The sequence below is a fragment of the Gopherus evgoodei genome, chromosome 1, assembly GCF_007399415.2.
Source record: "Gopherus evgoodei ecotype Sinaloan lineage chromosome 1, rGopEvg1_v1.p, whole genome shotgun sequence".
Taxonomy (NCBI): domain Eukaryota; kingdom Metazoa; phylum Chordata; order Testudines; family Testudinidae; genus Gopherus; species Gopherus evgoodei.
Genome location: NC_044322.1, coordinates 132,614,487 through 132,628,927, shown reverse-complemented (window position 1 = coordinate 132,628,927; position 14,441 = coordinate 132,614,487). Strand labels below are relative to the sequence as shown.

The 14,441-nt window shown below is 41.1% G+C and overlaps 1 protein-coding gene across 7 annotated transcripts in view; it reads right to left on the bottom strand.

The window, feature by feature from the left end:
- The window catches only part of TBL1X (transducin beta like 1 X-linked), a 274,926-nt gene that overhangs the window by 30,506 nt on the left and 229,979 nt on the right, over positions 1-14,441 (bottom strand). For 6 of the 7 annotated variants that reach the window (XM_030572409.1, XM_030572427.1, XM_030572393.1 and 3 more), the window contains 3 exons: positions 9,654-9,799; positions 3,989-4,244; positions 561-693 (listed from right to left, as the gene is read on the bottom strand). In XM_030572409.1, coding sequence (XP_030428269.1) covers positions 561-693; positions 3,989-4,244; positions 9,654-9,799 — 535 coding nt within the window. Of the gene's footprint in view, positions 1-560; positions 694-3,988; positions 4,245-9,653; positions 9,800-14,223; positions 14,317-14,441 lie in introns of all 7 variants that reach the window. The other variant, XM_030572442.1, reaches the window with a different exon arrangement.

The following is a 14,441-nucleotide window of genomic DNA, read 5'->3' as shown; positions in this document are numbered from 1 at the left end:
AGGAGTCTTTCATGAGGATTTGCCTTCAATGTCTTCTCTATGTGCGCAGGTTTCTTCAGTTTGGCATATATTATTGAGTACTGAGTGCAGATAAATAAGGATTTTAGCAACAGCTGCCAAGGTCTTATCAGCATATGGGACTTACACAGACTCTTACTTCAGAGGGTCTTGGTTCTTTTTTCCCCCCTTAAAGCTTGGATGAACAAAGAGCTTTTCTGAGTAGTGAGAATGCTCATGCTTGTGTAATAAAAGTGAACACGAGCCCAGTGAGAATTTTCCAAAGACATCTTTAAAATGTACTACTACAAAGCAAGCCACATGCTATACATGAATGTAGAGTGGCCTCAAACGCAGCACATACCAACTCTGCAAGTGTTTGAAGTACTGGATCACCTCACAACTCTTTCAAACAATGTATTGATACTGTTCCAGCAGGAGAAACTGTAGAAGTGGTGCATCAAACTCCAGTGGTCTCTCGTGTTTTTGCATCTCTAAATAAATCCTAATTGTAACAGATTGTATTTTATACATCTGGAAAGTGGTTCCGGTCATTGTCTTACCCAGACGCTAGCAGGTCACTGACAGGGTTCCAGGCACAGATGAACACCTCTGATTCATGGCCCCGAAGGACTGTTGCTTTGTTAGGAGGTATTTCAACATCCCCGTCAATTTCCATTGGCTTTGAATGATTATCTGTAGAAAAAAGAAATATCAGAACATAAGTGCTCTGTGAGTTTTTGTTAAAGACCACATAAAATATGGCTTGATAAAGTAGGCTGCCCGGTAGTTTGAAGCTTTCAACATTTTACAATTCAAACATTCTATTGTGTGTCATTGACCACAATGTTCTGTCTTTTTATTTGTGATTGAAACTTATAAAGCTTTTCCTCCATAGATAACATTGCCATTCTTAATGAAATCCTGACGCTTTTCATCAAATATTTTGATATTTTATTCAATCTGTTGCTTAAAGTTGGCGTCATAAAAATAATTTCGCTGATTTATTTAAAAAAACAGTATATTACCACATTTATAGTAAAAAGCTGTATGTTGTTCCCTTAAGAGTAATATGTTGTACACTCCCTCTCTGGGATGGTGGACAGTATATAAGGCCTGAGGCCACACACTGAAAAAATGAGAATACAAAGAAATATTGACTAGTTGCCTCATTCTCTGGGCACTGTCCATGTTGTACACTGAGGCAGGGGTCCAGTGGACAAAAGAGTTTCAGATCATATAATTGCAGGTTGTATCGTAATGCACATGGAGGCTGAATTAAGGTTGGATGGGTGACGTTAAATCTGGCTTTCTAACTTTTGAGTGCTTGGCTTTGCAACTGAAAGAGCTTTCTTCTGTTTTTGTTTATAAAAAACAAGCCACGCCCCCAAACCCAAATTATATTATGTTTAATTGTAATGGACATTATGTGTCCTCAGCAGGATTTTAACCCCAAATTTTCAGCATTGCAGCACAACCGTCTACCACTTGAGCTAATTGACTAACTAGTTTAGCTGGTAACAGAAGAAGCTGTTACTCCCTGTGCACCAGCCACTAACACTGAAATAATAGGTTAAAGATGTTGCATATGGAAGAGTAGCTAGCCCCTGTTTATAGAAAACAGAGCCAAGAGCAAATATTTGTCAGACTCTCTCTGAGAGGCAGCATGGCTAAATGGCTGAGATCTGGTCTGTCATCTGGGTTCTCTACGCTGTGTGTGGAACCCGTAAGGTTCTAACTACTAAGGTCTGTGAAAGGCAAAGCACTACTAAAATCAATTAGTAGAAGAAATTAGCCTAGAACCTATTTTCTCCTGGTTGCCAACACAGCACATATTCATCTAGACCAAAGGGTATTTTGCTGGTGGAAAGTAGCAGCGGTATGATGATGGTTCATTTTGTCAGTGTCCCATTCAGGGTTCACACTGGGGTAAAAATAAGCAAAAAGCAGTACTATTTTCCCGAACTCCTCCCACTTGGAAGGATAAAATAGGATGCCATTCTTAGGAAACTGTGCAGCTGCTCAAAGTATGAACGTATTCCACCCTGCTCCTGAGGCTTGCCTGCTTTTCAGTGTGGTTCAGGTACACCCATGAACAGAAGGCCATTAAGGCATAGACAAAATAAGCATGTGCTTAGGGCCACAGGTTTGAGAGTCATATGCTGACATCAGAATCCCAGCTTTCATTTAAAAATAGGATGTTGCTAGTGCTCATGATTGTGCAGAAAATCTTGAAAAAACGATTTAAGTATTATTAGTGAAGCAGTGTCTGCCTCAGTCTAAACCCAAACTGCAGCAGAGTTAGGAGCTGCAACCGCTGGGGAGGAAAGCAAGTGGCCTCGCATTTACTGCCAAAGCAGAACATAGTCCTCCACCTGCCTTATATCCAGAGTGTCCCAATGGGATGAGGGGCCTGGCCATACTGAGGGCAAGGGCCCTGGCTGGGTGTACAGCTTGGCCTACCTAAGCAACAAAGATTGTGACCTCTCATTATTTCACTTACAGAATTTGGTTTTTGGTTACCATTATCACTACAGAGACAAATACAGCGGTAGGAGCACTATTAACCTCTAATACAAAATTGCCAGCTAGAATCTCATTATAAAATCTTTATTTCTAGTGGTGGCCTGTAATTACAGTAACTTGGAAACAGGAGTACTGAGTTTTATCTCTCAGTTTTTGTTGTTTGAACAGGTCCTGGATGACTTACAGGACCAGTTCAACTAAACAGGGATCCTAAAGTTTTGTGTGCCTCTCCCCCATGTATTCTTACACCTTCAGATCTGAAGATGGCATATTGTGAATGACTTGGAGAGAGCAAGTTTGCAGCATCCCAAAGTGGTGCAAGCGCTTGTTTCACAGAGACAGCTGTCCCCAGGTTGCTCTGCAGGGTCTCCCCATAGCCTACGTCTTCTTAACTTTCAGGCCTCAGCTCTTCTCCCAGAATGAGCGGCTGGCAAAGCAGCAGTTGCTAAACACATGTCGTCTGGCCAGCTGCTCCCCAGGGACTTTCTCCCCTCCCAAATCCCAAACTGCTGCTGCTCTTTTTACTGTCTGCCTAGCTGGCTGCTTATCCAAAACTAAGCCCCTAAATTTACTGCATGCTAACCCATGCCCGGTTGGTTGATACAGCCCAAATTTGGCCTCCTCACTCCCTCTGTGAAATTTTATTGGAGAGCACAGTACCAGGTGTTGTCATTCCCCCAAATAGAGAAAGCCAAAACAGCCATGTGACATGCTGTATGACTGCTTCCTGGGTGCCCTAAGAAAAGGCTACAAATGTTAGTGAAACTCCCTCAGTTTAAAATCACTGCAATGGTTATGCTGCGAGAAAGCCAGGAATAGACAAACTGTGGCTCAGAGACCAAACGCAGACTGCAGAGAAATATGATGTGACTTTTGTGGCTTGTCTCATTTCTAACACAATAATGTGCTCTCTTCTCAGATCAAGAGGGAGGTGGCATGAGAAGATCTGTAGTCTTTTCAGGCCACACCTCCATACTAAAGTTGGGGCTTGAGAGACTTACACCCGACTAATGGAGTTAGCCAATGGAAGCTGCTAAATCCCCTATATAGCTTTGGAAATCTAACCAGGAAAGCCACACTCTGTTTCATTGATCTTAACTGGGTGCAGCTTCAAGGCACCTGGCTAGCTGGTAATGTGGGCAAAGCTTTGGCACTCTGCTCAAAGCAGAAGGCGCACACAGCTTCATTTTCTGATGCCTTGCTGAGTTTGCAGTTCGGCAAAGCTTGTTTAGTCTTGTACAGGGAGACGACGAAACACGGACTATGCCTGACTATGCCTGAAACACTGATGTACCTCCAATATGTAAGGTTTACATAGTAACCGTTCTGACTATGCCCATGCTTTCATAGTTTTCTGGAATGACACTGTCACAGTTCTATCCTATTACAACTGCCAGGTGCAAGAGCATTATTCTAACCAAAGTCTACCTGAACACCAGACAACGAGTGCCGTGCTTTTGCTTACTTATTGCATGTGCCCCATTTTCCTCTCCATTCACAGTGGCTTCTCCATTCTTTGGTGCGTTGTGCTGGGAAACAACTGTCGTGGTTGCTGCCGTCGTCGCTGTTGCGGCTGCTGCCGCGGCCGCCGCTGCCGCACTGGCTTGTTGCTGAGCTAGTTTCTCTCTGAACGCCTGTTGCCTGGTCTGTACCACGTCAGGCATCACAGCGTCGATCAGAGACAGTGACTCTATGGGCCTGCCATCAAATACTGTACCATCCTGGGGAACAAAATAAACAGGGGGGAAATTTCAGGCTTAGTATCTCCCCAGTGGAGAAAGGTCTGTAGAGAGGGGAACATCAAAGAGAAACCAGACATATGGAACAGGCACAGAGACAGGCTACTAGGATGATCCGAGGAATGGAAAACTTGTCTTATGAAAGGAGACTCAAAGAGCTTGGCTTGTTTAGCCTAACCAAAAGAAGGTTGAGGGGGGATATGATTGCTCTCTATAAATATATCAGAGGGATAAGTATCAGGGAGGGAGAGGAATTATTTAAGCTATTGTACCAATGTGGACACAAGAACAAATGGATATAAACTGGACACTAGGAAGTTTAGACTTGAAATTAGATGAAGGTTTCTAACCATTAGAGGAGTGAGGTTCTGGAGTGGCCTTCCAAGGGGAATAGTGGGGGCAAAAGACATATCTGGCTTCAAGACTAAGCTTGATAAGTTTATGGAGGGGATGGTATGATGGGATAGCCTCATTTTGGCAATTAATTGATCTTTGATTATTAGCAGACCATATGCCCCAATGGTCTGTGATGGGATATTAGATGGGATAGGATCTGAGTTACTACAGAGAATTTTTTCCTGGGTGCTGGCTGGTGAGTCCTGCCCACATGTTCAGGGTTTAACTGATCGCCATATTTGGGGTTAGGAAGGAATTTTCCTCCAGGGAAGAGTGGCAGAGGCCCTGGAGGTTTTTCACCTTCCTCTGCAAGGTGGGGCATGGGTCACTTGCTGGAGGATTCTCTGTACCTTGACATCTTTAAACCATGATTGAGGACTTCAATAACTCAGACATAGGTTAGGGGTTTGTTACAGGAGTGAGTGGGTGAGATTCTGTGGCCTGCATTGCGCAGGAGGTCAGACTACCAGAGATCGGCAACCTTTCAGAAGTGCTGAGCTGAGTCTTCATTTATTCACTCTGATTTCAGGTTCTGCGTGCCAGTAATACATTTTAACGTTTTTAGAAAGTCTCTTTCTATAAGTCTATAATATATAACTAAACTATTGTTGTATGTAAAGTAAATAAGGTTTTAAAAATGCTTAAGAAGCTTCATTTAAAATTAAATTAAAATGCAGAGCCCCCCGGCTGGTGGCCAGGACCTGGGCAGTGTGAGTCACACTGAAAATCAGCTTGCATGCCACCTTCAGCACCCGTGCCATAGGCTGCCTATCCCTGGACTAGATAATCATAATCGTCCCTTCTGACCTTAAGTCTATGAGTCTTTGAGTACTGTGATGTTACAGGACTTGGATATGATCAAAAAGTCAGAACACTGGAGCTCTCTCTCTTACGTAGAAATACCGAATGTGGATGGATAATTGGTTGAGAGAGTATGTAAATTCAGGCACATAAGTCTTTGAATTTATAAAAGAAAACAGAGTTATGCAAAGCTTAATTATCTAAATCTTGCTAGTATTTTTTCCCTTGATTTTATATTCCAAAATAAAAGGGTCAAGGGCTATGTAGAGACACAGACAGGGGTCAAATTGAGAGGGTGTGTAAAGTGTCTGTGCATTTTGATAAATAGTGAAATAGTTAATGTTGGCATTTATATTTTCATAATTAGATTTCAGGGATAATGCACCACTGAGATTAATGGAAAAGTTCACGCTTCTCTGAGCTATTGTTTTGGGCTCCCTGCAGACTCAGGGATAAACATCATTACATCAGTTAACATTTGGTTCCCATTTTGAAGGTTATCTTCATGACCACATGTGGTAGAGATTTAATTTTTTTAAATATGAAAGCAAGGGTGCAAGCTATCCCAGTTTGATTCTTGGAAATAGATGTGACTCAGCAGCAGCAGATTTCTGAAATGGCAATATAGAGTGGTGAGAGATTGGCTGGGGAGGTGGTAAAATGAAGTAGCTGGGAAACTATTCTCACTTTATAGTACCCCTCTCTCACCCCTCACTACCACAACAAATTAAAAATTGAAATCTAAAGATAACCATTTGGCTGGCTAGTATGGACTTGTTGGAACTATTATTTTCAAACTTTGTCATTCCCCTCTCCCCGCAAGATATGCATACTAGTTCAAACCAGATTTTCCAGAGATCAACAGACAAAGAAGAGACTTTTGGATAAACAATCTGAGTTTAAACTGACTCAGGGCCTTTTTCCTGATGCAGCAAAAGAACAAGATTTCTGGTCCATTGAAGGCCTCAATCCTTAGAGAAGGTTGGAAGGACTTGGCATTCTGAGGCCCAATAAGATAGGGTGCTTTTTCTGAGCTGAAGCTGTTATGAATTTGTAACCCCAAGGTAATGCCTAGGGTGGGAGGATTGAAGGACTTATCCTGCCAGAATCCATATGAAGGCGTAGGTTCCTGGAAAGCTCATTAGCATGCATGCAGGTTCTTTTACTGTTTTTAAAAGGTTTTCTCTGAAGTGCTTTTTACCTTCAGAATAAAATAGGCTTGCTTAGTTATATCTTTGTAGTATTTATATCTGCTCACAATCACTATCAGACTCTGAAGAGAAAAAAGTGGGTGTCCTTGGGTAACCTGTCCATGCTGGGGCAGTGAAGGCAGGGAACTGTGCAGCCTGGAAATTCCTCAGTCAGAAGGGAGTGAGATTTGGGTTTCCAGCCAAGAGACCTGGGGAGCTGGAAGCCCGAGAATGGGTGCCCTTGCTGGACCACTGAGGGTAAATACAGGTGCAGCTTCCTTGAAATGTGACACGTGGCATAGGAAACTTTTAACTGAAGGCACATAGGGTTTGATTCTATTCATTGTGGAGGATCTGTGCTAAGTAGGATTGCCAATTTTGTAGTTGCACAAAACCAAATACCCTAACCCCACCCTTTCCCTGAGACCTCGCTTGCCAGGAGGCTCCACACGCCGCTCTTGGCCCAAGCACCCTCCCTGCTCTCTCCCGGCTTCAATTGACTAGGACCCCTGGTCACCTTAGTGCTAAGAGCACCACAGTCTTACAAAGGCCTCTGTTTCTGCACGCAGAATATTGTGGGCACAATAATGGTCAGTACTGTAGATGTCTAAAAAAGTACTAAATACTTGCTGATGTAGTTGGATACTTAGAAATATGTCTAGCATAACTGCAGGCATAAAAAATGAAGTTGGAATATAAAACTCAGGCCAGTTACTGTACACAGAATTTTAGAGAATCAGATCCTTGTCCCTAATTTTGTGCCAGAATGGAGACCACGAACTTAAAAGCTGTAACAGGCAAGGAGCTGAGGATTCACCATAGTGCAGGGGTGTCCCTGGCAGGCACAAAGCAGTAGAGGAGGCATGCTGGCTTGAGAAGGAGACAGTCCTTCCCACCACACATTAGAGAAGGCGCATATTGGTTGCCTTCTTACCACTTTTTGCTTGTGTTGCCTTTTTAGATTGTAAGCTCCACCAGCAAAAATAGGTGATCATTGCTGGCATGAAAGTAAATGCCAAGGCCTTTTAGGTCTAGCTCCAACCTTCTTTGAACAGAAATATTGGCAAGGAAATGCATCCAATTCCCTCCAAGTTTTGTCTGCTATTGATCATTTCAGAATTCAGTGTCTTTGTGTGAGTGTTTAAGTATGAAGTGCAAGCACAATTCATTAAAATAAAGATGGAAAAATTATATTTGCAATTATAAAGCACAATTGTATTATGGGACATGAAATTGGAGATAAAATTATTAAATAAATTAAATAGCACAATTGGACAAGCAAATTCATAATCAGTGTTTTCAGTCTGAGTAAGTTAAAACACAATGAAGCATACAAAAATGTGATCATCAGTGTTTTAAAAAACGTATAAAAGCACCGTAAATCTTGCGACAGTGTACATATTTTTAGAGCATTTTCCCTATTTGGACTGTGATCCGGAATAAGATCTACTTGGAATGACTCTTGCATTAGCACAGAGGCCAAACTGTCAATGGTGATGTCCAGAGGGGTCAGGGGAGGGATAGCTCAGTGGTTTGAGCATTGGCTTGCTTAAACCCAGGGCTGTGAGTTCAATACTTGAGGAGGCCATTTAGGGATTGGGGCAAAAATCTGTCTGGGGATTGGTCCTGCTTTGAGCAGGGGGTTGGACTAGATGACCTCTTGAGGTCCCTTCCAACCCTGATATTGTATGATAGGTGCCAGGATCCAACCACAACATGTTTTGCAGCATCCAACTGCAAAATGTTAAGTGGCAGAAAACTAAAACAAATCCCTACGGGGGTTTTATTATTACAAATACATCACTGTGTAATTTGGCATTAATCTCAAATACCATTGGTTTTATATAAAAAAAAATAACTGCTAAATATTGCTGGTTCTGTTGAGAGAGTAAAATAAACATAACTTTTTACGTCTAAAAATGAGTGATATACAACCATTACATTATAGAATACAAGCTCTTCCTCACCCTCTTTCCCCCCGTCCTTTTGTTCTCACCCTGCTGCTCAGGCACAAATATTTTACAGTCAAAAGAGATGATAGCTTTCATATGAATTAATATATATAGTAAAGATTCCCACCACGCATGTATTACCTGACAGAGGTAAAAATGTTCCCCTCCCCGTTTTAAAATACATTTATTAGCTTGGATATTATAATGTATTTTTCCATGACTACTCAAGGTGCATGGGGTGGGAGAGTGAATGTGCACATGGGAAATTATTATTTATCTAGAATCAAGATCTTGTTTAATTAAAAGTATACATGTGAGTATTGTGTAATATAGTAAGACCTGGCTTGTCTCATTTCCTTTTGCTGTAGCACCATGTTCTTAAGTTAGACCGAGCAGAACTACTGGACTTTCCTGTGTAGTCCCTTTGTTTCACTGTTGTTGGGAGCTTGCAGCTTGATGGATTCAACTGCAGGGTCAGAACTCAGGAATGTTATGATTCTTTTGCCTTGCTCAGTCACACCATTTGGCCACTTGTGTCTTTTCTAAGGCTTGATCCAAAAGCCCATTGAAATCAATGGGAATCTTTCAGTTGACTTCAATGGGTTTTGGACCAGGTCCCTATCAGTTGCTGGTAGTCCTCTCTACTAACAGAGTATACAATCGAAGTTTTAAGATACAATGCAGACCTTACCCACTGAAGGCTTGTGGTTTTGAAAACAGAAACATTTTTTTTTTTTGTAAAGGACATATATTTTCTTATGCACCATAAGGCTCTCTGTGTATTTAACTTCCTTACTTAGGCACCAGTACCATAAAAAAAATCCATCCTCCAAGCTATAATTGCAAATAGGAAGTATCTTAGAGCTTTTTCAGGTGCTTCTCTGGGGGGAACTGTATTAAAATGAAGCTAATCTCCAGACACCTCAGAAGCTGTCTCATGTTCATCTGACCTGTTGAGTTCAACCGAAAATGTGTGATTTGATATGCCGCCTTCTAGCACGTTTGCAAATTGCAAATGTGCACTTCCTGCTTGTGGCAACGAGTGTACTTACTTCATTGATGCTGATCTCAGCCTCCACATACTGCAGGCCTTTCTGAAGAATAGAGATGAGGGCAGCAGGTGGCACTAGTGTTCCATTGATGTTGGACTGACTAATGTGGCTTTCGATACCAAATGTAAAGGCCGAATGGGAAAAACCTGAAAGCAAGAAAGGAAGCCATGATATGAAATCTGAACTCATCAACATGACAGGCACCCTTTTCAATCTAAAAACATACTGTTCTAAGCTGTGAAAGGCACTGAAACACAAATGGAAAAATACAGTTTGATTGCATTGGATCAGTTAGGTTAACAGAGCCATCTTACTGTTTCCTCTTCCCCTCCTCTCCAACCACATTTAATTTGTAAACAAAACTTCTACAGAAATGAAAAGTCTTCACGATCAGTGTTCAAGTAAAAAATATACCTATTAAAACAACTCATACTGGTGGCAAGTGCAGCTACTAAAAAGTTGACTCGAATCTTCTGTTGCCTCTCTAATTTAGTATCAAGCTTTTCCAAAGCCAAATACTTAAATCTTTATCATTGCACAGGTTGCATTTGGCCAAGGCATACTTGCAGCTTATACAGGCGAGCCATTCTCTTGCAGAAAATAAGAAACACTCAATTCACTGCCCACAGCTCTGATTACTGACTATAATCTGACACACAGAGCTTAGTCATTATACTATGAAACAACAACAAAAAGACGGAGGCCACTCTCATGGATCTATTTTCTGGAAGTGAACAGTAATAGCAAAAATAATGAATTGGAAAGTATCACATCACAGATGACAAGCCAATTCACTGGCACCACTCCTTGGTTAACTATAAGCCTTTCTCGTCCCCATTTCATTTTTGTCATCTTCCTAGGAAACAGCTGATAATAAAGCACTCTGCATCTCAAATTAAAGGATTTAGCGGATAAACTTTGAAAGAAGGAGCTGCAGTTTAATCACTAGGGGAAATTAGTCAGAACTGTTGCTTTGTGCAAGAACAAGCATTACAACCTGGGAAAATATCTGGACTGTGCATGTGAGTGGACACGTGGGAGGGGGAAGAGAGAACAGGATGTAGATATAACTGTAGGAACCCATTTATCACTGCATTGTCTCCAGAGCATTAATCTAACATTAAAAGCCTTGAGGAAACCACCATTGCCATGTCTCAAACAGGAAAACCCTCACACTCTCTGCTGACTAGACGAGTGGGAGAAGAGAACAGCAGCTCTCAAATGAAAATACTTCCGTTATATATATCTACACCTCTTCTCCCTGTCAACAGTGGTTTAATTTACAGTTTTGTCCGTTAAGGGATTTCCCCCCATATCAATGTTCTGTCTAACTACGTGTGGGGAGCGGGAGGGAACTACGGAGTTATTCCAGAATTTCAGGAGGGATGCTCTCTCTCTCTCTCTCTCTTTGAAAGATTATTTTGGCAACAAATCCAAACAACTATGATCCCAGTTAGTTGGAGCAGTAGCAAAAAGAAACTCAGAAATACAATCTCCCCAACCCCCTCAGACACACCTCCACTGAAATTGAAATATTTGCTTTTTAAAGTTTCTCGCCTTCCCCCCACCCCTGTTCTGTTACTTGTCTTCCCTTCCCCCTCATCTTGACATCTGCCACTGTCTCCACATGTTGCCCCATGCTCCCTGTCCCTTTTGGGTGTCAATGTGTATGCTGAAGAGGTTCAGCTCTGGCTACAAGCTTAGGTCTGAAAAAGAATAATGGGTGAAGTAGAGCACAGAACGGAGTGATCTTATTTATATCACCCTGGTCCTTTGCTACTCTGTCCTGCCTTCTTCTGTTTATTTGCTGCCTGACCGCCCATCAGATTAGATTGTAAACTCTGCAGGGCAAGGACTTTTTCTTATTTGTTCTGTCAAATGTGTAAAGCACATTTCTGGCTGGTGCAAAAATAAGTAAATAAATAATAATAAAGTGAACACAGTTAACCTGTGCTGGAGTGTGTCAGTCCAGAGCCCTGGTCTCATAACAGAGTCACTTAACACTGAAATCTCCATGTCTATGGTGTGTGGCTATCCAATATTACCCAAATAGGTCCTACTTTATTTTAAATTTGTGCACATTATAACATATTTTTTAATGTCTGCTCTTTTTAGAATGGTGTCATTGATTTCATGGCTGATCTACTCATGCACTCATAAATGGAGAGTAATCGGGTGACTAAACTGTGGGTCAAAAAGCATTAAAGTTCACACCAAAGTTACTCTGTGATCCTGACAGGTAAGGATTTTATAAGTGGTCTCTGGCTACATCAAAGGACTGGCAGCATTAAAACTCCAAACCACCAAACCCTGCAGCAACAGATGTAAAGCTACTAGTGTAGACGAACACTAGGTTTCATCTTAACTACACTTTTACACCTGTTATTGCATCCTTTTCTCCGTTGGTTGTTGGCAGGCTGAAGGTTATATCTTGGGCCAGCAGACTGTAGGCTATAATTTGGGCCTGCAGCTCATCATCTTGCTCAATACTGAGGGACATGACATATCACTGAAGGCTGCTAACTCATCATCACCTGCTCGAACATGAAAATGCACTTATTCAGCATGCAGAAGTCACATTAATACACACAGCTTCAAGGTTTTCATTTTACATCCTGAAAATATTAGGCAGGGGAAGGGACTTAAAACATGGATTTAAAAACAGATGTTTGGCTTCTAGCTTATATAAATGTATAGCATCTCTGCAGATGTTTAAATAACATACCATTACAAAAGCAACTGCCAGACAACAAAACAAAACAGTCATAGCTAAGGCATCATTGAAAAAGCAATATTCAATCTTTTGTGCATCAGCCATATTAAAGAGTCAAGACAGCTTTCCTAACCTTTTAACAAATAAGACTGTAGTGTGAAAATCAAGGAGTTCATCAAACAAAGGTTGGCTGAATGGACAATATCTCACGTCATAATCCCTTTTTGAACAGTCTTGAAATTAAACTGCATGTTTTAAAAAAGAAGAAAAAAATTCTCTCCTAGTTTCTTGTACTTCTCCAGCAACATTTTATAAAATCAACAAGGAAATGGAGATGTTATACAGTGTATGCTTTTGAAGTATAACTCTCACAACAGGAAAACTGAATGAAGCTGCACACACGTCAGGGTTCCAATGACATCGTAAATCACTTGAGTTTTGCTTTTATGGTTACCAGATGTCATCAGATCTCTTTGATGTCTGTGTACAGTATTACATAGTCGTCTTATATCTCTCTATATTTCAGACATACACAGAGAAGATCTCCATTAAACAAAGGCATGTTTCAAAGGTTAGCTATTTAAACGGTCATGTTACGTGGAGTCAATTTGGCCCCTCTTCTAAGGTTCAGAAACCCACATTAAGGAGCTAAATGCCAAGAAACTGGACCACCACCCGCTCTGATGACTGCATGCAGACTGTTGAGGCAGTTGGGGAGGGGGAGAGCAGAGATAGAATGTGCTCTGCAAATGGTACATATGATATGATGGGGACAATGCGAATTTGTAATCAGCTGAAACCAGACACACTGTCACAATACTGAATAAACTGAGAGAGAAAAGTTGTTGAATCTGTGTGCTTAGCTACATAGTGACACTCTGGAAAATCAATCCTAATTAACTAAAGGTGTGAATTTAAAGTGGATTAGTTAAACTGCATTAAACCCCTGTGGACATACTCGTAAGTAGCCTTAATTTGGTATAGCTTAATTGAAATAAAACTAAACCAAATTAAGGCCACTTAAATTCTGAATGAGGCCATGTCTACATTACAAAATTAAGCCGACCTAACTTGCATCAGCATACAGCTGCCACAGTAACTACATTGCATGTGCATGACTATAGTTTGCTCCTTGTATCAGTGGTGCACGTCCTCACCACTCATGGAGGTGGAGTTCAGAAGTCGGCACAGCAGGACATTTATATCGTCAGGAGCAAAATTTAAGTGTAGACACTTCTATAGTTAGGTCGACATAAAGCTGCCTTGCACCAGCCTGACTCTGTAGTGTAAACCAGACTTGAGAGGGTCCACACAGGGTTTAATGCACTTTAACTAAACCACTTAAAATTCACACTTTTCATTAATTTGATTAGTTTTCCTGAGTGTCCCTGTGTAGACAAGTGCTGTGTCTCCATGTGTATTATTTCCCATAAACTGGATTTAATTTTCATCATTGCAGTAATTCCACATTATTCCATAAATTATTATTAATTTGTTATCTTGTACTAACAAGGAATTGGGACCAAGTTGTGTTAATTCCTACACAGACACATAGCAAGAGATTGTGGACCCTCTGAGGTAGTGACTATCCCTAAAGAAGTAAGAATAATCAAATGGCGGAAGAGGGGGAATATAATGCCACACACTCGTTCCTTTCTGCCTCCCCTTCTCCCAGTTGAACTGGCTTGTCATCCGTGAGTGACATAGTCCAATTCATTACGCTGCTATTATTGTTTGCTTCCAGAAAACGGACCCATGGGAATGTTGTCCGACTCTTAATTTGTTTTTGCCATATTGTGGAAAGAGGAGAAAAGGTAAACAATCAAAATATGTGTAATTTATACATACATTATATACCTTTCAAAAAACACAGCAGGTCTACACGGCAGCTCCTTAATGTAGCCATTATTAGTTAGCTGATGTCTTGTAGGAATCATGGAAGAACTGGGCCTTGAAAAAGGATTTGATGGAGGACAAGATAATGGGCTTAGAATGAATGCAATGGAAACAGAATTTAAAAAAAACCCTAAAAATGTTAATTTAAGGGCTACTTTGAAACAATGCATATTGCCTAA